Source organism: Hibiscus syriacus, unplaced genomic scaffold (genome assembly GCF_006381635.1).
Source record: "Hibiscus syriacus cultivar Baekdansim isolate YM2019G1 unplaced genomic scaffold, ASM638163v2 tig00111105_pilon, whole genome shotgun sequence".
Lineage (NCBI taxonomy): Eukaryota > Viridiplantae > Streptophyta > Magnoliopsida > Malvales > Malvaceae > Hibiscus > Hibiscus syriacus.
Window position 1 is genome coordinate 4,123,513 of NW_024062987.1, and position 27,949 is coordinate 4,151,461.

At 33.7% G+C, this 27,949-nt stretch overlaps 2 protein-coding genes and 1 pseudogene across 2 annotated transcripts; 2 read left to right on the top strand and 1 right to left on the bottom strand.

Annotated features, from left to right (window-relative positions):
* The window catches only part of LOC120153740, a 34,347-nt pseudogene extending 19,462 nt beyond the window's left edge, over window positions 1-14,885 (top strand).
* A 4,527-nt stretch (window positions 14,886-19,412) lies between these two features.
* Window positions 19,413-22,385, bottom strand: LOC120153840 (ras-related protein RABE1c-like). The gene is made up of 9 exons (XM_039165711.1): window positions 22,294-22,385; window positions 22,050-22,187; window positions 21,199-21,271; window positions 20,651-20,751; window positions 20,480-20,545; window positions 20,109-20,206; window positions 19,793-19,855; window positions 19,607-19,699; window positions 19,413-19,503 (listed from the first exon to the last, which is right to left on the bottom strand). The coding sequence occupies exons 2-9, from the start codon at window positions 22,114-22,116 to the stop codon at window positions 19,423-19,425; spliced, it is 642 nt and encodes a 213-aa protein (XP_039021642.1). The 5' UTR covers window positions 22,117-22,187; window positions 22,294-22,385; the 3' UTR covers window positions 19,413-19,422.
* Window positions 22,386-24,880: 2,495 nt separating this feature from the next.
* Window positions 24,881-27,724, top strand: LOC120153741 (protein CHLORORESPIRATORY REDUCTION 6, chloroplastic-like; the record flags this gene model as incomplete). The annotated part of the gene is made up of 4 exons (XM_039165641.1): window positions 24,881-25,136; window positions 25,351-25,482; window positions 25,572-25,624; window positions 27,539-27,724. Coding segments are annotated over 4 exons (627 nt in total), but the record flags the coding sequence as incomplete, so codon positions are not given.
* Window positions 27,725-27,949: the final 225 nt, after the last annotated feature.

Consider the following 27,949-nt stretch of genomic DNA (forward strand, 5'->3'; position numbering starts at 1 on the left):
CTTGGCTATGTTCGTATTGCGAGAAACCTTTGTCTTGTAAGCAGTTTGTTGTTCTTGATGAGTGGCTATACATTTAACTATATGGAGGTTTTTCAGTGGAATCGAAACATTATGGGTTCTTGAATTGAAACTGGTTGGAGCCAAGAAAACAGAGAAAGACGAAGAAATCATTGAAGTTAATAGATTGTTCATCCGAGACTTCTTTCAGATTTCCCACCCCCTTTTTCCATCGTACAGGTCCCCTTTTAAATTAAAAAAAATGCTAAAAGTCCTTTGAAAGTGGAGAACAGTGAGCTTGAGGGAGGAGTGGTCCACAACTCCCATGGAAAACAAAACCCACGTGATTTGTGGTGAAAGTGGTGGAGATAGTGGTGGGGATAATGTATGGGGCCTATAAAAAATAAAAATAAAATAAAAATATTAATATTAATAATAAATAAATAAATAAATGTTTTAAAACCATATAATATATAATTTTTAAAAAAATATTTTTAAAAACTATATATTATACGTATTTTAAAAATGTTTTTTTAAAAACTATATAATATAGATATATAGATATATATGTATAAAATAAAATAAAAAATATGGACAAAAATGAGTGTCTACAGCTGTCCATCTTTGTCTTTTTTTGTGGAATGAAAAATAGGATAAAGATAAAAAGACACAAATTTTCGTTCGGTCGAGTTGAAGAATAACTCCCTGTCGAGTTACAGATGGCTCCTCCATTGCGAAGTCGAGTCCATTTTGAAATGATATGGAATTGAAGCCCTAGTTTGGAATTTGAATCGGAATGTGGCTTCTCGTTGCCCTTCGGTCTTCTTCTGTAACACCCCAACCCGTACCCGACTCGAATACGAGTCCGAGGTGTCACTTTGACTTTTCAAACTTTGACTCTTAAAGAAAAACCCGAGAATTTAAAACTTTGTTTAAAACAAAATACGTTAATTTACATAAAAAAGACCACAAAATACAAACTCAATCAGAGTGCTCATAATTAACGACTTATTACATGCCAACACTCTATACACAACAAAATACCTACTTTGTCGATTACTTCTGATCTGATCTTCTAGTAATAATATTGTCCTTGCTACTTCTATTCTTGCTCTTCTCGTTTCTTGGTACCTACGTGTAAATCACTTACACGCTAAGTCATAGACTTAGTGAGGCAATAAATAAACATGTAACAGTAGATTCATGAATATGCATTCTTACCATTTGATCATGATATTTCAATATGCATGTATATATTTCATATGACATATATAACCAAGTCATGCACACATGAAACTTACCTTTTTGCATCACTTTCACTTTAATTTATATTTCAATTGCCCATGTATATTGTTGTTGAGAACAAAGGTATGTGAGTACATCGAGGTTGTGCATTAATGCTGTCACCACAGCTCGTATAAATTCCCTCATGGGCACCGAACATTTGTTCAGTATTCGTCCCGAAGGACTACTATATATGTCCCGTAGGACCACTACGTCCCGAAGGACTACAATACCCTCGACTCTTGGCATGCCAACTATACCTATAGCTCTCGTATCATATACTATGGGCATTTACGATGAATACATTTCTCATCACTTGTTCTTTCTTTTCTGTCACATACCACATGTATGTGTAACCATGTATTTCACATCATATCACATAGCTTATCTCATTTCACATTGGTCATGTCTCGTAGCATATATCACATATGCATATAATTATGTATATCATATCATATATCTTATGTTTTATGCTCTTATGTCTATGCATATCATATAACATATATAATAACCTATACCCATTTCATGTATTCATGCACATATAAGAATCACAAATCAAATAACATTTTAGGAGTCACTTCTTACCATAGTAACTCCATCACTAGCTCATCACAAGCCAATGTTCGTTCAATAATATAAGTACAATTAAAATTGCACTCACCTTAGCCTTGTTTGCTTTGATTCGATCCTAATCTTTTGATTATTCCAGAACTTGTTTAGACTCAATATCTACATAAATATAACATTTCAAAACAACTATCAGAAGCCTAAACCTTAAACTTGATGTTAACAACTTAAACCAAATTAAAGAACCAAATTCCATTTTTCATTTAGGGGTAATCGATACCCCCTGAACATACTGGAATTTTTCGTTCAAGAGGGGGTATCGATACCCATTCATAGGGTATCGGTTCCCTCTGCCCAGAAATTGTATTTTAAGCCCGAAAATCATCAATTCTTCATTCAATTCTTCTATTTTAAACCCCTATCATAGCATTAAATCAAACTATCATTACTTAAACCAACTTATATCCATTAAAATCATTTTTAACCTCAAAATCCTATCATTCATATATAATTCAAGAATCATACTCAAATTTCAGTATGTTCTAAATACAATTCTAATACTTCATATTCCTTAATTATCATGATGACAAGTCAAATTTAACTTCAAATTCAACTTATCAACACTTTTCTTTAATTTCATATAAAAACCCATTTTCTTTAATCTCTTATAACTTCTTCATCTTTTGATTATAAGACAATTTAAGCTTTCCTTAAGCTTAGTTATCTTCTAATGATCAAAACCTAACCTTTAATTCAACAAATAACCAACAAATCAGAAAACCCTTACCTTTGCTTAGTTACCTTTGCTATGGCTATCTCGTATGAAGGAAGAAGAAGAATTCTCTGGATATTTCTTCTTTCTTCTTATCCTTTTACCCACGTATATATCCCCAACATATCACATTTTAATTCATTTAATGGTTAAATGACCATTTTGCCCTTTAGTTTATTTAATAATTACTAACAATCCTTCCAGATAAATCATTTAATTATCCAATTATTCTACTTTAATCACCAAATTCTGAAGTTTTACAATTTAATCACTAACCCGTATTTTGGGATATTACAAATCTTTCCCCCTTAAGAAAATCCGTCCTCGAATTTTCATTGTACAAAGAGATGGGGATATTGAATCTTCATGTCCTCTTCACGTTCCTACGTCGCTTCTTCCACCTTGTGATTTCTCCATAACACTTTGACTAATGGAATAGTCTTGTTCCTTAATTGTTTAACTTCATGGGCTAAAATTCGGACCGGTTCTTCGTTATATGTCAAATCCGATTGCACTTCTATTTCTTCTGGTGATATAATATGGGAAGGATCAGATCGATACTTACGAAGCATTGAAACATGGAAAACATTGTGAATTTTCTCCATATCAGGTGGCAAAGCTAATTGATATGCCACTGGTCCCACTCTCTTAACGATTTCATATGGTCCAATAAATCGAGGACTCAATTTTCCTTTACGTCCAAATCTCAATACTTTCTTCCACGGAGACACTTTCAAGAACACTTTATCTCCGATTTAAAACTCAATTTCTTTCCTTTTTAAATCAGCATATGATTTCTGTCTATCAAGACCTATAACTTCTCGATCCTTAAGTTCATACCAGTTCAAGGGTGTACGACATCTTCTCCCATATAGAGCTTCATAGGGATCAATTTTGATGCTTGACTAATAACTATTGTTGTACGTAAATTCAGCAAGTGTCAAATACCTTTCCCATGATCTTTTGAATTCAATTACACAAGCTCTTAACATATCCTCCAGAATTTGGATAGTTCGTTCGGATTGTCCATCGGTCTGAGGATGAAACGCTGTGCTAAAGTTCAGTCGTGTGCCCAATGTTCCATGTAAAGACTTCCAAAATCGTGACGTGAATCTAGGACCCCGATCAGAAACTATGAAAACAGGTACACCATGTAACCGTATAATCTCTCTAATATACAACTCAACATATTTATCCATAGAGAAATCAACTCGTATCGGAATAAAATGAGCTGACTTAGTCAACCTGTCTACAATCACCCATATTGAATCTCTTTTGTTCAGAGTTAAAGGCAACCCCATCATAAAATCCATCGTTATATTCTCCCATTTCCATTGAGGAATTGAAATTGATTGTAACAGTCCTGACAGAACCTGATGCTCAGCCTTAACTTGCTGACAAGTTAAACACTTAGATACGAATTCTGTAATGTCTTTCTTCATTCTCAGCCACCAATATCGACTCTTGAGGTCTATATACATTTTGTTTCCTCATGGATGCATCGTTAATGGACTACAATGAGCTTCCATTAATAAATCATTCTTTAATTCATTAACATCTGGAATCACTAGCCTCCCTTGATAATATAGGTTCCCATCCGTTTTCATCTCATAATCTGTACACTCTTCATTCTTTATTTCCTACAACTTCTTTGAACACTTTTCATCTTTAGCTTGCAATTCTTTAATTCGATCTAACCATGATGGTTTGATAGTCAATTCCGCACAAATTGCACCATCTCTGCCTAATGATAGTTTAGCATCCATAGCTCGTAAGGCTGCAAACGTCTTTCGGCTTAAGGCATCCGCTACTACATTTGCCTTTTTGGGATGGAAATCAATTACAACATCATAATCCTTGAGAAATTCCACTCATCTTCTCTGTCCTAAATTTAACTCTTTCTGAGTCATCAAGTACTTTAAACTTTTGTGATCAGTATACAAGTAGCATTTTTCACCATACAAGTTATGACACCAGATCTTTAAAGCAAATACTACTGCAGCCATCTCCAGATCGTGTGTCGGATAATTCTTCTTATGCGGTTTTAATTGTCTCGAAGCATAGGCCACCACCTTGCTTTCTTGCATTAATACACATCTCAAGCCATTATGAGACGCATCACTATAAACTACAAAGTCCTTGCCAGACTCAGGTTGGACTAACATTGGAGCTTATGTCAAAATCTTCTTTAACTTTTCAAAACTCTCTTGGCATTCTTGAGTCCAAGTAAATTTTACTTCCTTTCTCAACAGTTTAGTTAGGGTAATGCTATTATTGAAAAGTTTTTAAAGAACCTTCGATAATAACTAGCTAACCCCAGAAAACTTCAAACTTCTGACACATTCTTTGGAACATCCCACTCCAGAATAGCTTTAATCTTTTGAGGATCTACTCGAACTCCTTCTGCAGAAATTACATGTCCAAGAAATGCCACTTCATTCAACCAGAATTCACATTTAGAGAATTTAGCATAAAGCTTCTTGTCTCGTAAATTCTGCAAGACAATCCTCAAATGAGAACTATATTATTCCTCTGACTTTGAATATATTAAAATATCATCAATGAAAACCACCATGAACTGATCCAAATAGGGTTGGAATATTCTATTCATAAGATCCATGAAAGCAGCTGGTGCATTCGTAACTCCAAACGGCATTACGATAAACTCATAGTGACCATATATTATTCTAAACGCCGTCTTTGGAACATCTTTCTCTTGAATCTTTAATTGATGATAACCCAAACGTAGATCAATTTTTGAGAACACTGAAACTCCTTTTAATTGATCAAATAAGTCATCGATTCGAGGAAGTGGATATTTATTCTTGATAGTCACTTTATTGAGCTGCATGTAGTCGATATAGAGTCGCATTGATCCATCTTTCTTCTTAACAAAAAAAACTGGAGCTCCCCAAGGTGTTACACTTGGTCTAATAAAACCTTTGTCCAGTAATTCCTGTTATTGAATATTTAATTCTTGCAACTCTTTTGGAGCCATTCTGTATGGTGCCATTGCAATGGGTGCTATTCCCGATATTATCTCAATCTGAAATTCTACCTCTCTTTCCGGAGGTAAACTTGGCAATTCTGCAGGAAATACATCAGAGAACTCTCTCACGATAGGAATTTCTTCAATCTCTCTGTCTTTGGCTCTTACATCCAACACACTAGCAATGAACCCTTGACATCCTTGTAACATTAATTTCTTTATCGTCATCACTGAGAATACATTTTCCAATGGATTCCACCCTTCACTAAACACCACAATTTCTACCTCTTCCGAACTTCTCAACGTTACTCTTTTCAGTCTACAGTCAATATTAGCATAATAACGATATAACCAATCCATTACCAGTATCACTTCAAATTCTTCAAAAGGTAATTCCATCAAATTAGCAGGGAATTCAATTCCCTGAATTCGTATGGGACACCCTCGACTCACCATATTTACCCGAGCACTATGCCCTAACGGATTCGTCACTATCACCTCTTTATTAGTAGCTTCTATTTGAATGTTCAATTCTCTCACTAACTTACTAGTAATGTATGAATATGTAGACCCCGTATCAATCAATACCATAACATGTTTATCAAATAGTAGAAAGGTACCTGTTATAATCTCCAAATCATCCCGATCTTCATTGGTCCTGAGATTATACACTCGAGCAGTGGAACGTATCTCTTGTTGAGCAGAGGACTCTGACTGACTTCTTCCTCTGCCTCTACCTCTTTCCCTTTGGCCTGTAGAAATATACCTCTCTGGCTGTATAGATTCATCGACTACCCTAAGATAATCATGAACAAAATGTCCGGTCTCCCTACATCTAAAGCAAGCTCCAGAAATCATTTTGCATATCTCGGGATGATTCTTTCCACAATGTGGGCATTGTCTGTCTTGAATTTGATTAAATCTTCCATCTCCAGATCTTACTGATTGAGTTTGTAGACTTCTCATCGGATTTGATCCTCTAGCGGAGGATACCACTGATTCTGATCTAACTTGGGATCGAGAACCAACATCTCTTCCCCTTTTTTATGGTGCATAACTCAAAGAAGCACCCGTTCTTTTGACTGTCTGCTCTCTTGAATTTTCAAACCTCTCATTTTGAGCTCTTTCCAAAGCTTTGGCACGGTTGACTGCCTCTTGAAATGATGATAAATTTAATACAATTAGCATTTCCTTCAACCGAGGACGTAATCCATCTATGAACCACTCACAAGCATCACTCTCAGTAAGAACAAGCTCGGCAGCAAAGCGACTCAATTTATTAAATTCACACTCGTACTCATAAACAGTGTGATTCCATTGCTTCAGATTCATGAACTCTTGCTTTATCTGACGAGCAAATTGATCTCCGATGTACTTATGTTTGAATTCTTCTAAAAACAATGACCAATTTACTTGATCACTAGTCATCCTCAATGTAACATTGGTCCACCATATCCTTGCTTGTCATCTCAACAAGGAAATTACTCCATCCAGCTTCTTAGCATTGGAACAATGAAGTCCCATAATCATGACTTTCACGTCATTAAGCCAAAGGTCCGCAGTAACAGGACCTTCATCGGCTTCCCCTCTAAAATCTGGAGCTCTTAATCCTTTCAACTCTTTCGCAACATTCATTTTCGGAGTTGAAGTAACAGGAGGTTAGAAACGCGTCAATACCACGTCTAAAGTTCTAAAGAATACATCTTGATCATTCACAAGCACTCCAGAGGGTGTATGTTCTTCACTCTGCCTGGCCAGGACAGGTGAATTACTGCTTTCAGTGGGTATATCATCTCCCGCTTCATTTCTAGAACTACCTTGTCCGGACATCTATAAAAATACAATCATATAGTTCTATTAGTATAACAATATACTTACTATTCCATCAGATTAGAAGTTTTCACTATTTTGTTGGCATGTATACCTTATAAAACACTATTGACTCCGATTTATGCTGAGAATCGACTAAACCTTAGCTCTGATGGCATTAACTGTAACACTCTAACCCATACCCGACTCGAATATGAGTCCGAGGTGTCACTTTGACTTTTCAAACTTTGACTCTTAAAGAAAAACCCCGGGAATTTAAAACTTTGTTTAAAACAAAATACGTTAATTTACATAAAAAAGACCACAAAATACAAACACGATCTGAGTGCTCATAATTAATTACTTATTACATGCCAACACTCTATACATAATAAAATACCTACTTTATCGATTACTTCTGATCTGATCTTCTAGTAATAATACTATCATTGCTACTTCTATTCTTGCTCTTCTCGTTTCTTGGTACCTACGTGTAAATCACTTACACGCTAAGTCTTAGACTTAGTGAGGCAATAAATAAACATGTAACAGTAGATTCATGAATATGCATTCTTACCATTTGATCATGATATTTCTTTCATATGACATATATAACCAAGTCATGCACACATGAAACTTAATTGTTTGCATCACTTTCACTTTAATTTATATTTCAATTGCCCATGTATATTGTTGTTGAGAACAAATGTATGTGAGTACATTGAGGTTGTGCACTAATGCTGTCACCACAGCTCGTATAAATTCCCTCATGGGCATCGAACATTTGTTCAGTATTCGTCCCGAATGACTGCTATATATGTCCCGTAGGACCACTATGTCCCGAAGGACTACTACGTCCCGAAGGACTACTACGTCCCGAATGACTACAATACCCTCGACTCTTGGCATGCCAACTATACCTATAGCTCTCGTATCATATACTATGGGCATTTACGATGAATACATTTCTCATCACTTGTTCTTTCTTTTCTTTTACATACCACATATATGTGTAATCATGTATTTCATATCATATCATATCACATAGCTTATCTCATTTCACATTGGTCATGTCTCATAGCATATATCACATATGCATATAATCATGTATATCATATCATATATCTTATGTTTTATGCTCTTATGCTATGCATCATATATAATATAACCTATACCCATTTCATGTATATGCACATATAAGAATCATCAAATAACATTTTAGGAGTCACTTCTATACCCATTTCATGTATTCATGCACATATAAGAATCACAAATCAAATAACATTTTAGGAGTCACTTCTTACCATAGTAACTCCATCACTAGCTCATCGCAAGCCAATGTTCGTTCAATAATATAAGTACAATTAAAATTGCACTCACCTTAGCCTTGTTTACTTTGATTCGATCATAATCTTTTGATTATTCCAGAACTTGTTTAGACTTAATATCTACATAAATATAACATTTCAAAACAACTATCAGAAGCCTAAACCTTAAACTTGATGTTAACAACTTAAACCAAATTAAAGAACCAAAATCCATTTTACCCCCCAGGGGGAATCAATACCCCCTGAATATACTGAAATTTTTCGTTCAAGAGGGGGTATCGATACCTCTTCATAGGGTATCGGTCCCCTCTGCCCAGAAATTGTATTTTAAGCCCGAAAATCATCAATTCTTTATTCAATTCTTTTATTTTAAACCCCTCTCATATCATTATATCAAACTATCATTACATAAACCAACTTATATCCATTAAAATCATCTTTAACCTCAAAATCCTATCATTCATATATAATTCAAGAATCATACTCAAATTTCAATATGTTTTAAATACAATTCTAATACTTCATATTCCTTAATTATCATGTTGACAAGTCAAATTTAACTTCAAATTCAACTTATCAACTCTTTTCCTTAATTTCATATAAAAACCCATTTTCTTTAATCTCTTATAACTTATTCATCTTTTGATTATAAGACAACTTAAGCTTTCCTTAAGCTTAGTTATTTTCTAATGATCAAAACCTAACCTTTAATTCAACAAATAACCAACAAATCAGAAAACCCTTACCTTTGCTTAGTTACCTTTGCTATAGCTATCTCGTATTAAGGAAGAAGAAGAATTCTCTGGATATTTCTTCTTTCTTCTTATCCTTTTACCCACATATATATCCCCAACATAGCACATTTTAATTCATTTAATGGTTAAATGACCATTTTGCCCTTTAGTTCATTTAATAATTACTAACAATTCCGTTTCCCACGTCGCTTCTTCCACCTTGTGATTTCTCCATAACACTTTGACTAATGGAATAGTCTTGTTCCTTAATTGTTTAACTTCATGGGCTAAAATTCGGACCGGTTCTTCCTTATATGTCAAATCTGATTGCACTTCTATTTCTTCTGGTGATATAATATGGGAGGGATCAGATCGATACTTATGAAGCTTTGAAACATGGAAAACACCAAATTGCCTGACAAAGTCTTCGGCCTGACAAAAACAGTGGAGCAAACACCGAATTGCGAAGTATCTGAGCAATGTCATGGTTTGAATGCAATCTATTCATAAAGCTAGGGCTTTTGAGTTTCCTCTGTAACCAATTGCCTTAGTGGAATATCTCAGCTTTATGGATTTAAAATCTTAAGATTGTCAAGAAGAACCTGTTATAGTCTAGGTGTTTGTTGAAAGTAAAAATTTCTTCTTTAGAGTTCAATTTTCAAGCAACTGACCTAAACTAGATTCACTTACTCGACTATTCCATCTGTGAAGATCATTATCATCACTGAACGTCTTAAATAAAAAGTATAATAATGCCATATGCAAAAGGATGCCCCATGTTGTCCTCACCTTATGAAAGGAAAAGTTTATATTGGTTAATTGCAAAAAGGATGCCCCATGTTGTCCTCACCTTATGAAAGGAAAAGTTTATATTGGTTAATTGCAAGAGCAGGGTACGATGTTTGAGTGTATATTCTGGGTAAAGTCAAATTACTTGTTTTAAATCATGTTACTTCGTCAAAGATATGTAACTTTGAACCATTTACAGAGTTTCTTAATTCAGATGATATTCAAAGAATTGCAAGTTTGCAAATGTGATTCATTGCTTAACATCTTTAAAGTAACATAAATTTATTTAAAAGTCCTTACAAAACTTGAGAAAAAAAATGAAAAAACAAATTCAAACAGAATGCCTCAAATGATGAAATGATCTTCCTCACTTGGATGCCCCAAGTTGTTGAAGTCGATCCAGTTCTGGTTACACATCTTATGCACGATTCTCTTGAATGCGTAAGAGTTCTCAATTGTATGCCCTGAGACACTGCCGTGATATTCACAATAAGCATTCTCGTCATACTACCTGGAGTATGGGGGCTTCATGGGTTTCACCGGGTATGGTGACTCTACGTGGGTGTCACAAGTTGTTTGTAAAGTTCCTTGTAAGTCTTGGGAATATAATTAAAATGTTCCCATTTTTTATGAGACATGTAAATGTAATAAAAAAGAGAAAAATAATGTGAAATATGCAGGAATGCATGATGCATTCAATGTCCGAGGCATTGATTCAAAAATGTGTCTGTTATTCTGAATAACCCTTATTGATGACAAAAGTGTTACGTTTGAAGAGACAGAAAACTTTTTGATGGTATAGATCCCGCACAGCTTCTGACAAGTTGATTTATCTTCCGCCTTTTTCCCCCGGTTGAATATCCTATCGAACCATTCTGGTTCCTTTGGCTAAACTTGTGCAGGTGACGAGCTGCTTGCCCCAAAAAAGGTCTCGAAGGACTGCATCTCCGGCTTTCACTCTATGTCGAGCTTGTTCCAAACAAAAGTTCCATCGGAGCCCTCCATCCGAAGTTTATCGACTTGTTTCTAGAATTTATCAATAATGGTCTCCAGCTTAGCTTAGGGTTTCGCCATCTTGTTCTCGCAGTTTTCGAAAGGACTCTCCGGGTCAGTAACATTTTCCTCGTCTTGCCCCTATAACCTTTGCCTTTGAGTATTATTTGACCACGGTTGGGCTTCTGAGCTTTTTATCTATTTGTATTATAACCCTTTGTCCATTAATGCAGATTATTCATGTTTAACAAACATATTTTTTGTGGATCAACACCTCTTTTAAATGATGCAAATGATGAAAACAAAATAAAGGAAAACAAAGAATAAAAAGGGTTAGTGAGGTAAATCAAAACAATAATAAAAATGAAAAATCCTACCCCACATGTTTTAATTCCTACCCGGACATGATCTCTATCCCGCATGCTAATTTCAAACAAATCCTAATCGCATATTTGTCTAGTTCACATGCTTTGAACAGAAAATAAAACAGGAAACAAAGCAGCCTAGGGTTTGGAATGAGGTCTTGGGGTGGGCTCTAATTCCCTGTACTCTCCCAGTTTATGTTCTAAAAAAGTACTTGAGTTCTCCTTGCTGGTGCCCCCCTTGGGCTTGCCAGACCCTTAGTCCTAAGCCCATTACAAGCTTGTGTGGACTAAGTTAAACTCGAGAGGAAACATTCCCTTATGCCCGCACGGTGAATAAATTCACACGAAGACATAAGGTATATGAATCTCGAAGGTTACTTGCTAGGCCCGCACGGTGAATAAATTCACACGAAGATGTCGCTTTCACCCCACTTAAAAGGGTTCAGAGCTCGGGTATAGAGCTAGAGATGAAACTTTTTCTTTAAAAAAATCTGAAATCATTGAAAAAATTGTCAGTACAACTATTTATTTGATAAATAATCAAAGGTAAATAATTAGAATCGAATAAATAAATTAAAATTTAAATTTATAACTTTCGCTCAAAAAGACAACCGAAAATTAATTTCGGCCTGACTCACTTACCTGTCCCCAGCGGAGTCGCCAAGCTGTCGGAACCGTCTTTCGGTTGGGCCCGGAGTTGGGCTTCGACTTGAATTAAATGAATTGGAGTCGCCACCGACTATTTTAAAACGAATTTAGGTGGGTCGGACATCATCTTACCTAATCTACGTTGTACCAGAAACGTGTTGGGCTCGGGAGTCGGTTACGGTCAATGAAGGATTAACACCATTGAACCGCCCTTTCGGTACCAATTAATTTATCGGTTGTCTTTTATTGCAAAAATTAAGAAATTAAAATTAAAATTTAGACATTCGATTCGAATACTTACCTTTGATTGGATTGAAATTACCACTAAAAATGTCGAAAAATGTTAGATGGTAGAATAATAATTAAATATTAAATAAATAAATATATATATATATATATATATAAATAACAAAACAATAGAATAATAAAATAAGAAATCAAATCAAATAAAAAAAAAAGAAAATAAAAAGACGAAATTGAATATGTAAAAAAAGGTTTTAAAAAAAATAATAAAAAATGATGTTAATTAGTGACTAAAATAAAACCTGCATAAAACCTTGGGCCAGATTCGAAAATATATAACTTGGGGACTAAAATATAAGCATAATAAATTAAAATTCGAAATTAAAAGAAATTAAAAATGAAATTCAGTGACCAAAGTAAAAATTTGACAAAATATTATGGCCAAGGACCGAGTTTACCCCTCAATAAATTACACCGAAGTTCTTCCCCAAAACGGCGTCGTTTTGGGGAGGGTATAAATAACCCAAAAGACGGGCCATTAAGGCCTCAAGCCTTCATTTGCTTATTTTCCTTCCTCTCTCTAAAAATATGAGAGACAAAGTTCTCTCATCCCTCTCTAAGCTCTCTTGCCTGAAGGGCGATAGGCCACCGTCTGTCATCGCCTCACCAAATATGCTTCCCGTCACCCCGAAGCCAAATCTGTCCTCAAAACAGCGAAAAAACCCCTAGATCTGAGTAGATCTAGCCTTGAAAGTCTCGGTTCTTACCCTTTCGATGAAAAACTCTTTGCCTTCCCGGTGTTCTTGTTTTCGTGCTTTGCTTGGCTTGTATATTGTGGTGTACTGTATTTTTGTGATTTTGTTTATGGTTGTGGTTTCGGTTGTTGATGTGGGTTTGAGGTTTGCTGGATTAGTACTGTGTATCTCTCGGGTTCTCTGTGTGGTTTGTGACTGATTCGACTGTGTTCTATATCGATTTTGGGTACTGATTGTTGATGGTTGTGTGCTGATGGTTGGCTTACTGTTGTTACTCGGTATCCCTCCATTGTCACCGTGGTTTCGTTTGGTATTTATAGGCCTTCATCGACCGTTGGCTATCTCCGATTACCATGGTAGCGTGCTTGCTGTTGGCGGGGATTTCGGGATAGGTCAGTCCCGATTTCACCGGCCAGAATCTTGCGCCGTTGTGCGTGGTCCCTTGACTGCCGTTTGTGGCTTTAGGCTTCTGGAACCCTCTATTTCTCCTATGCGGCGCCGGTTCCAAACGTGAAAACCCTAACTGTATGGGCTGGTTCAGGCCTGTTCTGGTTGGACTTGGACTGTTGTTGGACCACTTTGAACCGGACCAAAACATTAGACCTGGAAAAGAAAAATAAAATGAATTAAAATAAATAAAATGAATAAAAAAATAATATACTAAATATAATTTATATAATATATATTTCAAAATATTTTTTTAAACTATATATTATATTTAAAAAGTTTTCAAAACTATATGTTATATAGTTTTCAAAATGTTTTAAAAAATATTATAAGTTTTCAAAAACTATTTTTAAAACTATATATTATATAATTTTTCAAAAATGTTTTTAAAACTATGTACTATATAATTTTTCAAAAAATATTTTTTAAACTATATATTATATAATTTTTCAAAAATGTTTTTTAAAACTATATATTATATTTAAAAACGTTTTAAAAACTATATACTATATAAGTTTTCAAAATGTTTTAAAAACTATACAGTATATAAATGTTTTCAAAATGTTTTCAAAACTACATATTATATTTTAAAAATATTTTCAAAAAATTATATAATATATAAATTTTCGAAAATTATTTTTTGAAAATTATATATTATATTTTGTCAAAAAAATTTCACAAACTATATTACTATATATATATAATAATAAGATGATATATATATATAAACAAAATAACTTCAGGCGAAAATGAGTGTCTACACCCAGATAAAGAGATCATTAAACCCAAGTACCGTTGCTTTATAATTCAAAATTTATATGCAGGTTTTGAATGCATATGAGTTTGAGAGCCTTGCTAATTGCAAGACCAAACACCCCAATAATCATATTTACTTTGAGAATGGAAAGACCATATATGCAGTTGTTCAAGAGCTCAAAAACACTCCGCAGGAGATGCTGTTTGAGATGATTCAAAATGTGACAGTGTCTCAGATTAATCAGAAGAACTTTCGAATCTGGAAAGGTAATGTAGTTCGTGCAACCTGTGTACCTGAAAGGTTCATTTTGAGACTTTTCTCACTTGGTTTCCTTCTTTTGTTTTCTTAGCTTCATATCAAGCTGTGACCCGTGAACTTCAGCGTAAATGTTTTTTGGATTTAATTTAGTTGAACAGATGGATGCCAACAGAAATCATGGGTTTCCAAAATTTTCTAAATGAGACCTTCGTACTTTGAGATCATGGGTTACTTGGAAGTTGGAACAGTTGAGCTTGTTCTATGTAAGTTGGCCCTTCTAGTCTCAAGAAGGATGAAATCATGTTCTAAGCATGCGAGTAACATTATGGATCATATGGATGTTTATATCCCTCAAAGAAAGTGAGGTTAGTAGATCTCTCATGTCATAACCAAAGTACGAGGGAAGGGGTGTCATGGAGCCGGTTTCTTTGGTACTGTTAATTTATACATGCATTGTCGAAGCTTCTGCATGAAATAATTTCGCTATCTTCAGTAACACTGCTTTCTTTGAATGAATGACTAAAATAATCGGCGGTCTAAATTCAAACCATCTTAAATCGTCAAATTTTGCATTCTAGATTGATAAAATTCTGGGCGAATAATTCTATCGGGGAAAAATAAAATACTGAAAGCATCAATACTTTGAATATTTCTTAAGCTGGTTGTTTCGTAATAAATATGTAGTGATTTGCTTATTTGCATATTGAATTTTCTTGTAAGGTGTTTCTAAGAGTCAATCAAAAGAGAAAAAAGTTGTCAATATTACGATTTCATTAACCGAGATACGTTCTGTGTCCTTCTTGACAAACCATTGAATTCTTAGATTTTACATTTGCATCAATTAGTCTGCACTAGATTTTATGATTTTGTTACACAATATTCGTGTAATTGGTTAAAGATTGTATCAACACTTTAAATTTTAGGGTAATCACCAATGATCATTTAACTATTGTCACTATCGATGTCTTGATTTCATCAATTAGACCATCTAACTATTTAAATGTTTCAATCAAGTCACCTGTCATTAACATTAAACGAAGATGGTGACGTGACAATTAAAATATTTTGGTATAATTACACAATTGGTTCATGTTATATATTCTTTCAATTTGATCTTAATTTTAATAGATTAAGATAAATTTAACCCTTCAAGTCACCTCTGATTAAAAGAAAATAAATTAACCAGAAGGTGGGCAAGGGGAATCAAACTTAAGACCCTTTACTAAAATAGCAAGTGTTAAACAATTAAGCAAAGGCAACCATTTGCTATGCATTAAACAACAAATAATATATATCTTATATCTTAGTATGTAAATGTTTTACTCAAAATTAATAATATTTTATATATCTTAAATTTTAAAAATATCTTTTATTTTTGTCTTAAATATATTTTATTTTTTTCGTAACTTATTAAATATATATATTTTATCTTTATCTTCATTTAAAAATATATTTCAATTTTATCTTAATTTTTAAAACTATGTTTTTTAAAATATCTTAACTTAAAATATAATTAAATATTTTATTATTATTTTAATATAAAATATATATTTTTATCTTCAATTAAAAATATATTTTATTGTTATTTTAAATTAAAAAAAATATTTTTTATTTTATTTAACTTTTAAAAATATATTTATTTTTAAATATCTTAACTTCAAATCATATTTTAACTCAAAGAATAAAATATATTTTAAGTTAAAATATTTTAAAAACACTCTTTTAAGTTAAGATAAGAATAAAATATATTTTTAAGTTAAAATAAAAATAAAATATACGTTTGAGTGAGGATAAAATTAAAAAATATATTTTTATATTAAAATAATAATAAAATATATCTAACAAGATAAGATAAAATTAAAAGATATTTTTAAAATTTAAGATATATAAAATATTATTAATTTTGAGTAAAATATTTACATACTAAGATATAAGATATATATTATTTGTTGTCTTAAGTATATCAAATGGTTACTTTGTCTCAATGATTTAGCACCTGCTACTTCACCTACGGGGTCCTTGGTTTGGTTCCCCTTGGCTCATTGTGTGTTGATTTATTTTCTTTCAACCAAAGGATAACAAATGTCAACCTTTGATTGGAGGAAAATAAATCAATTAAGTTAAAAATAAATTTAATCTTTCAATTGAATGATGAAACGTGTCACCAATGACTCATGGCACCTCAAGATTCGAAGGTTAAATTTATTTTAATTTATTAAAAATAAGGACCAAGTTGAAAGAATATATAACTAACAATGATCAATTGTGACCAAAATGTTTTAACTGCCACGTCACATATTCTGTTAAATGTTAACAACATGCGGTTTGATTGAAACATTTAAATAGTTGAGTGTCTGATTCATTAAATTGAAACGTCGGTGGTCTAAATGAAATCTGGTCACCAGTATAATTTACTCTAAATTTTAATACTTTAAAAAAAATTAATTTTCTATTTTAATTTGATTCATTTTTCATATTAATTTTTGAGTTTCGAATCTTTTGATTTTATTTTGGAAAAAGTATGTGTGCGCGTCTATATATATATTTCAATTTTCAGTTAGCGTGCGTAAACATATATAAAATGCTTATAAAACATATGAACATATTTATGATTTTAATATACGTATAGAAAAAATATAAAAGTAATACATAAAATATCAGAGAGCAGAACAATACTTTCCAAATCAAAGGAAGAGTAGAGTCGAAATCGTAATTCGAATGTATTAATGTGAAATTCAAGAAACAACTCGAATTTTGTTTTTTTCTATTCAACCATACTTTAATAATTTGATATATTAAAATTAATTAATAATTTAAAAAAAAATAAAATTATATTTAATTCAATCTTTCGAATATAGAAATTCTTCTTAAGGTCAGAAATTCTATTTTTACTCCTTACATTATTGAAAAATTGAGTCATATACTAAAAATAATTTTACAAAGTGTTTCAGACTTAATCGAGTCGAAAACAATTTTTAAACCCAATAATATCGATACTGCAAGAACAATACTGATACTATTCATGTGGTCGATAGAATACCGATACAAATAACTTAAAAATACAAAGAAGTACTGATACTCATTGAGCTTTGCAAATTCCAATAAACTATTATGGGACTTCTATGTCAGTATCGATACCAGTATTGATACTCGTAATGGGAGTACCAATACTCCCCTTATGCTTTAGAGTCAGTCAAAATTGAGTATACCATTTTGGTACCAATATTAATTCAAGTATCGATACTACTTTAATCAATATAGATATTCCCTTTCCTCAACTACTATATTTTTGTATTTAATGCAAGTAACACCGATACTCCAAGCACAAATACCAATACTCAAGACGTTTGGGCAACATTTATTATAGAGAATTTCACCCCAACATATTTATTAACTCCCACAACTACCTAAACGACTAAAATTGAATGAATGAGTATAAAAACAATATTTCAACTCATATGTGAAGACAAAAGATCACAAAAAAACCCTAAGCAATGATATAGAACCAATTTCAAGTCAACATTCTTCAATATTCCTTTTGCTTTCAGATAACACTTTTATACTCAATTTATTTTTATTTCTCAAGTGTTCTTATTTGTTCTAGAATTGTGCAAACACATTCTTAGTGAGGGTTTTCTAAGTTTGCAATTTGTAATTTTATCTTTGAGAGAGTGTCTCAAGAATTTAGGATATAATTCTTGTGGGAGTTGTAAAGTTACACCTTATCCTCAAATGTTGCTACAAATTAGTGAATTTGTGAAAACCTTTAGTGTGGATAACTAAGGTAGTGAATATAAACTTTGGTTTTAAAAGTCTAACCACTATAAAATTCTTGTGTTCATCTTTTCAATTTTTCTTATTTTCCACCAAAATTTTCAATGCTTATATGGAAGAATAGGGTATGCATATCTTGAGGCTTAAATCTTTCAATGTTTTGGAGCTTAGACTGCATGGTATTATGACAGAAGCCTACTTACCTATTCAAGCTGATATTTTGATTTATTTTCAACTTCGTTTCTCTGAGTTACAATATATATATATATATATATATATATATATATATATATATATATATATATATATATATATATATGAAATTGCAATTATAACTAGAAATCTTCCTACTGATCTCAATCATTTAGGTTAAGAAAAGGAAACATCAACCCTACTTGATAATTAAACAATAACATGAGTTCTGAAAGGCCTGCAAAGTCTAAACAAGACATAGGTTGTAAGGACCCAAACATGAACCGGTGACCTTCAACCCAAGGGCATGAAATTATCTATTACATGAGTGGATTAAGAGCTCCTAGGCGTAACTTGATTATGGCTGCCCTTATTATTCAGAACGTTGGGGTTTGAATCCCAACAATCTTTCCCACTATTATAAGTTATAACCTCCTTTGTACAGAAACATGGATTGAAGTTATCTATCTACACAAGACAAGTACATAACAAGGGTCATTTGAGTTCAAGAAGTTAAAGACATATGCTTATAAAATTCCACATGTTAAATGAAAAAAGAAAGAAAGAGAAAAGCCTTTAACGAGCTAAGCCAGTTAGCCGGAATAAAATAAGAGATAAATACATGAAACCCGCATGATGTCGTTCCAATTAGTTTTACATTAGAGCGATTGTGAAGCTGAAACTTCCATTTCGAATCTGCATACCTTTTGAAATACCATTACTATCCGCAGCAATTCGACTTTTGAGCAGCTTGTGCACTGGTTGCTCCAGAGTCGTCCTTATTGATTTTGAGTGCAGCTGGCTGTAACCATAAAAAACAAGGCATCCATCAGTTTGAACATGAAGCAATCAAAGGAATATTCAGGGTGAACAAAGAGAAGTAAAAAAATCAGAAGAGAGAATACCTCAGCCTTATTATCAGATTCTGTAAGCCTTTGCTTAATGTCGGTGGCAATTGAAAAGAAAACCTCCTCCACATTCAAATTTGTCTTTGCACTCTGCCGAATTATATTGTTCCGAACGTATCCAAAGAAATGGTCAATAGCATTATAAAAAGGAAAGATCCAGTCAGCAATAAACAAGCAACTTACAGTTTCAAAGAACTTGATACCATACTCATCAGCAAGAGCTTGACCCTTGGAGGTTGGCACAGCCTGGGAAAAAGGAGATTTAAGTCCAATTATTACCTGAAAAATGTGTGTGGTTCAAGTGCATGTGCACGAGGAGTAAGGGTTTGTCAAACTTATTAAAAGACCCAGTGTGCAAATAAACTACAAGAAGCAAAGCCAGTGATACAAGTCATGCGACACAGAAGGGGTTGCCTTGGGATCTAATTAACCGACAATCTAACCACCGATAGAAACAAGATAAACAATTTCTATAAATACTCAAAAGGTAAAATCTTACCCTTTTGCTCTCATCCATGTCAGCTTTGTTTCCGACTAGTACCTTGTTGACATTGTCTGAAGCATGTTGTTCAATATTGCGAATCCAATTCCTGATATCTGTACATGTATAGAAGCTGGCTCAATAAGACCCGCAATAGATGTAGGACCCACTGTAAGAAACTCCATTCCAAAAGAAAGAGATCTTAAGCCATCCCAACAAAAGCAGTGATGAGGAGGATCAACAATAGACTAATATCACTGCCTAACCCAATGAAGGAGACGAGCATTAAAACGATGAAAATTCATCTAACAACAATGGTTTATCAATCCATATAAATTGACAATTTCACCTATATGCCAAAAACAGAATTAATAAAGCCGGAAAATTACTGTTGAAAGATGACTCATCAGTAACATCATAAACTAGCAAAATTCCCATAGCTCCACGGTAGTAAGCTGCAGAAGTGATTCATCACAAAAGTCAGACATCAAACTTTGATAGTTCTGTCGTACTAGTTTGAAAAGAAAACAAAAATCCAACCAGCACGTGCTTAAACACACCTGTTGTAATAGTTCGAAATCGCTCTTGACCAGCTGTATCCCAGATTTGCAATTTGACTCTCTTACCATCAAGCTCGATGGTTCTTATTTTAAAATCAATGCTGTCAAGGAAAATAGATAATCAATAAGAGAAAACATTCATAAAGTAATCAAACTTTTTAAATCTCAGAGAATCAGCTGAATAGATACAAGCGAAGGAGTGAACGGGTTAGAGACTCTTGCCATAAACAGTTCATTTAGCACCCTCCTGAAAAGCGTGTACAAATTTCAAGCTGAATACCAATTACCAAGGGATTGTCTAGGACAGATTAATTAAAAGTCAGATTACAGTACTAGTAAACTCCATTCCATCCCTAAAACATGTTACTTCCATTGGAAGTATCCAAATGTTGCAAATCATAGTCAGTTCTCCTCTGTTAGTCACAATACTAAGTCCCTATAGTGCTACACCGCAATTGCTCCTCTCAGCATTCACACTTCTGAAATGCCAAAACTGCAAATAACTTTGAAAAAGTAAATAATATACAGGAATTTCCAGGGATACAAACCCAATGGTCGTTATGAAGCTAGTAGTAAAGGAACCATCAGAGAAACGTAAAAGCAGACAACTCTTCCCCACTCCTGCATAAATTCAAATGAGAAAATCACAGTCGGTGATATTTAAAGTTACATAAAACTCAAGCCCAAGCATAAGATCACATAATCATTCTCTTTAACTTGTAACCCAAGCAGTACGAATTACACAGCCTGCCTCTTCAACAAATATTTGTCAAATGTAACAAAAAAAAATTATTTCCTACTCCGCAACAGATTCGGATAATGTTTCAAAGATTCCCACCATCAAGTTTTCCGTGTCACAGCACAAGAATGATACATATGCATGTCACGACGTCAAGATTCCACATCGAAGACTACAATTAAGAAAATCAACAAAAGGGTTTCCCCGACTTATTTCTTGGGGTGTATGATACTTGCTAAAAATCTACTAAAAAATATCCACTATAAGTAATACAAACACATGCACACCCTAGCTAATCCAGTAAGCATATGGCACTTCCTATATTACAATGAAATAGAGCTCCTTCCATCATGATCCCAATCTGAAAAATTGTAGAAATTAATAATGGCCAAAACCAATTTGAATAAAACCCATTTCCCTAAAACCAATGAAAAGCTCAAAAATACAAATGCAATATACAATAAATCCATAAGCAAAGTCATAACATCTCAAACGAAAAACCATATTGTTTATAGTCTCTTTCACAATGGAATCTAAGCACAATTAAATCAAAACCGTAAAAAAATGACAAGAGATCAGTGTTTTCTCAATACACATGATTTATTTTTCAAGTAATTATTGTGTTATCCAACAAATTAAAAGAAAATAAAAAGAAGTTACCACTATCGCCAATCAAAAGAAGCTTAATGAGATAATCGTAATCAGCCCGAGCTCGTGGTGCTGCCATGGATCCTCCCAAATACCACACACAAAAATCCCAATTTTAAAAAGGAAAATCCGATCTTTTCTCTTACTTATCTGCATTTATAAAAGAAAAAAATAACATTCATTTCCAAAATAAAATCAAAGGATATTATAGTAAAAATAAGAATGAAGTTGAGAAAAAGGAGATGAGACAGAGAACCTTAGACGCAGAAGGTAGCAAGCAAATGTGAGAGAAAATCCAACTAATTTGGGAATTTCATTCTTTTTTTTTTTTTGTACTTGGAATTTTCGGTTTCTTTCAATGTGATTGGCTGGAAGAACTGTTTATATAAACTCAAGCACATGGTATTATTCCTTAAGCTATTTCTTTCAACATTTTTTTGGGTAAACTAAGCTAATGGTCACTCATGTTTTAGGTAGTGTTTGTTTTCACCGTTGATGTTTAAAAAGTCACACATCGGTCACTAACGTTATCTTTTATTACAAAATGATTACTCAACGTTAACAACCGTTAATAGACGTGACGGAAAACACAACTGGACTGTTATATGCTGACATGGATCGTTGACCGCCACGCTGGACCATTTTGATCGGCTCTTCTTCTTTTTCAACCCAACCCCATCTTCTTCCTTAATCCAACCCCATCTTCTTCTTCAACACCATTTTGCCCACACACCATGCAAGACAAACTCCCTTTCACCCCATAAACAACCATTTCCCTCCCTTGCTTCACCACCACCACCATGATTTCACCTTCCTTTCTCAACATAGAAACTTTTTCTCTGCTTGATTAGGTAAACGAAAAGGAAACCTTCTCTTTTTTCTATGTTTTCACTCTACTCGTTTAGATCTGTTATTAATTGTTAGATTCTCTTTTCCATTCAGCGCATCCTCACTTCAATTCATTCAACATTTGTTTTGTTTCATTTACTCTTTTAGGCTTCATGAATCTCAATCATCAGCGCAATGGCTTCCTTTGAAATGAACGATCGAATGAGTAAGATGCATTTTATTTACCTTTTTGCGCCTTTTTCGCTTCCTTCCATTCAGTTAACGCATCTACGAATCTTTTATATTCATGACGCTCTTGAAATGCAGTTTAATGAGCAATTCCTAAAAAAAATAGTGAAATACAAATCTTTAGACTTGCTTATTCGATTCACTCTATATTACCTTCTAAGATTGGAATGTCTTTAAATGCTCGTTTTATTTTACATCGTGTCAATTTTCCAATGGTTTGAAGTGCTTATTTATTTCGAACTTTAAATGTATTTGATGAATTAAAGTGTGAGCTCCAGTTTTACTTTGAAACTAAAGATGTTTGCTGATAAAATTATATATTCAACTGCATGGAAAGAGGCTAAGTGGCAATTTGTGTGCTCATTTTCATGCAGTTAACTTCCATACAATATTAATTCTAGAATTATGAAAAACAGAAATTGAGCTAGCATTAACTGGATTTGGCATATTTTTTCATTTCTCGGAATTATCTTCTTTTTCTACAAGGGATTGCTTGCCATGGGAAATGTAAGCTAACTTCTATTACCTTGTGTCCACTTTGCATAACTTATATTTTCATATGTTTTTGACTAACATTGCCTTCTTTTTTCTGTTAACCTGATTCTTTTCTTATCAGGAGTAACCTAATCAAGCAGGGAAATCATGGTGGTGGTGGTGAAGCAAGGGAGGGAAAGGGTTGTTTTTGGGGATGAAAGGTAGTGTCTCTTGCATGGTATGTGGGCAAAATGGTGTTAAGGAAGAAGATGGGGTTAGGTTGAAGAAGAAGAAGAGTCGGTCAAAATGGTCCAGCTGTGGCGGTCAACGATCCATGTCAGCATATAACGATTCAGTTGTATTTTCTGTCACGTCTATTAACGACTGTTAACGTCGAGTGATCATTTTGTAATAAACGATAACATTAGTGATCGATTTGTGACTTTTTAAACATCAGTGGTGAAAACGAACACTACCCCAAACATGAATGACTATTGGCGTAGTTTACCTTTTTTTTGGGATAAGTTAAGCTAAAAATTTTGAAAACTAAAAATAAGATAAAATGTTTTAAAATAAACCAGTTTAAAATATTAGTATGTGTACTTGTTTGTTTGGATAAATATTTTTAAATTGAATTTACCATTATTAACTTCATAAATAAAAAAGGGTAAAGTATAGTAATGGTCAATGAACTTTTCTAAAGCTTTCATGTAGGTCTTCCAACTTTTAAAACTTACAATACAGTCCCTCAACATTTAGTCCGTTTGCAATATGGTCCCCCAACAGTTACGTTAGGACCATATTGCAAACGAAATAAATGCTGAGGGACCATATTGTAAACGGACTAAATGATGGGGGACTGTATTGCAAGTTTTAATAGTTGGGGACCTAAATGAAAGCTTTAGAAAAGTTTAGTGACCATTACTATACTTTACCCATAAAAATATATCTTATTATCTTTTTGAAAGTTAAAATTTATAGATTTTGACTATGTTATTTTAAATATTAAAATTTATTAAATATTTATTTTAAAACTACTTGATTAAAATTCCTAAAATATTTTTAATATTTTTAATAATATTAAATTTTAAATGATAATAAATAAATAAAAATTAATTTAAAAAAAAGTCAATAAGGAATAATTTAAGTAGAGTACCATTTTTTAAGCAGGAAACGCGATAGGGTTGAGCTGCATCCTTCAAAAACCTCACACAACGGATATGACATGAGCTTCGAAAACATATGGCCTCTAGCAGAGGACGCTTCAGATAACAAAACTGGAACCTAAATAACATAATCCAACTATAAAAACTGCATTCGGACCACAACAGTCCTTGGCTACTGCCCTTAATCCTTTACTTACCCTTTCTCCTTTCCTCAAGGATAACATTCCCTCTTCAACCCCATGGATTTCATGCAAACCCATCTCAGCGTCAATCCCAGCTCTCCCTGTTTCCCACTTCACTCCACAGAGAGGACTGCTTGCACCATCTGTTTCCTTCAATCCTTCAGGAAATTTTGACCTCTCCTTTTATGGTGATGCGGATGGTAAGAAACTGAATTCAATTACTAAACTTTGTTCCACGCTAAGGTTATGTGGTTTCTTTTGTTTTTTGTTCCCACTTTTAGCTCACTCTCGAGTTCATCTTAGCTGTAAAAAGTTACCCAGATTTCTGGAAATTGGAGGGTTGAATTGTGGCTAGGAATATAAAAGTAGATGAGGGTTTAGTTTCTTCATGCATCCGAAACTGTTTCTTGACAGATTCCACTCAAGTAGAGCCTCCAATGCCTCCAAGTGAAGGTCGAATTGAAGTGATTATTGATAATGATGTTATAAGCCGGCTTGATTTGTCCCCATTTCAGAATGCTACAGGAATCACTTCACCTTTATCTGGTATGGATCGTAGAAAAAAGACGCCAATTTTACTTTTATTTCGATCATGTTGTTGTTTGATTAATGAATTATGGAACTGATGTTCCCAGCTGAACCAAAAGAGTATCTGGAAAAGACAATAGGGTTTACAATTAATTATAGGGTAAAGTATAGTAATGTCACTGAACTTTTCTAAATCTTTTATTTAGGTCTCCCAACTTTTAAAACTTGCAATACAGTCTCCCAACATTTAGTCCATTTGCAATATGGTCCCTTAACATTTGGTCCGTTTGCAATATGGTCCCCGACGTAACTGTTGGGAGACCATATTGCAAACGGACTAAATGTTGGGGGATTGTATTGCAAGTTTTAAAAGTTAGGGGACCTAAATAAAAGATTTCAAAAAGTTCAGTGACCATTACTATACTTTACACTAAAAAAAATTTATAAAATGAAAATGATGAATCAATGATAGTAAAACAAAAGGTAAACTATGCATTTAGTACATATCCTATTAGTTTTGGTTTATTTTAGCACCTCAACTTTTAAATTTTTTCAAAACAATACATAATGTTTAGTTTTTATTTCATTTTAGTATCCTGTCGTTAAAAACTTAATGCATTTAGTACCTAAACTATCAGTTTTTGTTTGTTTTAGTACCTAAACTTTTAACCTTCTCAAAACTTAATGTTAAATTTTGAACATGTACTAAAATGAAACAAAAATCAAAGTTTTTAACGGTGAATACTAAAATGAAACAAAAATTAAATTTTAGGTATGATATTGAAAAAAAATAAAAGTTTAGATACTAAAACGGACCAAAACTAATAATTTAAATACTAAACACGTAATTTACCCAAAAATTAAAAGAGAGTATACAGTACAAAATCAAGAAACATAAGTTCCGTTTAAAACGTTCCTTGTTCGTCATGATTTTATCCCAACAGATGAGCCAAAGGAAAACTTTCACCTTCTGCATCCCTTTGTATTTGTGAATAGCAGCCCAGACCGGATCCTTTTCCTCATCATTTGGAGCTATGGGAATTTTATAAGTAGTTTTAATAGAAAAAACTAAGTCTGAACTCCTTTTCCACCCCCAAAGTATCATCACAATTGTCCTTTCTCGGGTCGTTAATAGCAGCCAATCGCAAAAGCACGTGCATTGGAAGACACTCTTCAAGATTTTCCCATTTCCAATTCCCATTAGAATCGGACATACTTGCAACAGTTGCATTCATTGTAGCAATATTGTTAATGTCGTGGACATAATTAACCAAGGGACCCAGCTCTGTGACCCAATTATCATACCAAAAAGTAATGTCGCGCCCATTACCAACAATGTGTAATGTTACTACACACGTCCTGCCACACGAGGCTAACACCTTTCCATAGTATCGAACAATTATGGTTACGAATATGCGTCGGAACCTCTTCATTGCATTTATATTTTGACCGCAACAAACGAACCCATAAAGCATCTTTTTGGGCTATGATGTTGAAGGCTATTTTCGTTATGAATGCCTCGTTTTGAATGTGCAATTTACGGAAACCAAGCCCGCCATTGACCACCGGTTGAAAGACATTCTCCCATTTAACAAGCAGGATACCCCCACGATCCGCAGATTTGCCCCAAATAAATTCTCTAATCAATTGTTACAATTCCATACAAATCTTCTTAGGAAGCATCACCGTTTGCATAGTATAAGTCGGGATAGCAGCTAGCACGGCTTTAGCAAGAGTTATTCGTCTGACAAGTGACAAAGTTTTCGCCTTCCACCCACTCAACTTGCTTTGGACCATTTGCACGAGATAATTATAATAAGCATTAGTGACACGGGGATGCAAAAGCGGCACCCCCAAATATTTACCAAGATCATCAACCCGGGTAAAACCAAAAACCCGACTAATGTGATTTTGAGCATCCATTGGAACATTTTTTTGAGAAGAAGATCGTAGTCTTAGCCACGCTAATTTTATGGCCCGAGACACTACAAAAGCGGCCAAGCACCCTTTGGATAACATTAAGTTGTTGAATCGACGACTCCATAAATAACACTAAATCATCCGCAAAAAACAGATGAGAGATACATGGGATATTCTTTGTAGTTCGAAACGATTTCCAGTTGCCATTGTTAACTTCAACTTGAATAGCTTGGGCAAGTGTTCAACGGTTTACCCCATCTGGTTTGTGGCGTGGGCTCGGAAGATGTTGATCATGTTTTTCGCAAGTGTTCAACGGTTTACCCCATCTGGTTTTCTTTGATAAAGGATAACAAGTTTGAGGAGTTCATGGTGATAAGGATTAAAGATTGGATTCGTTTAAATTATCGAACCCGTCTTACTTTGCGATGGATGACAAGGAGTTGGAGAGTTTGTTCGGGGCTCTTCTATGGAACATATGTTATAGAAATTCAATTGTTTTTGGGAACCCCTTGAATGATTTTGGTGGAATTGTGGAAAGGAGTAAATGGCTGCAAATGTTTACTTG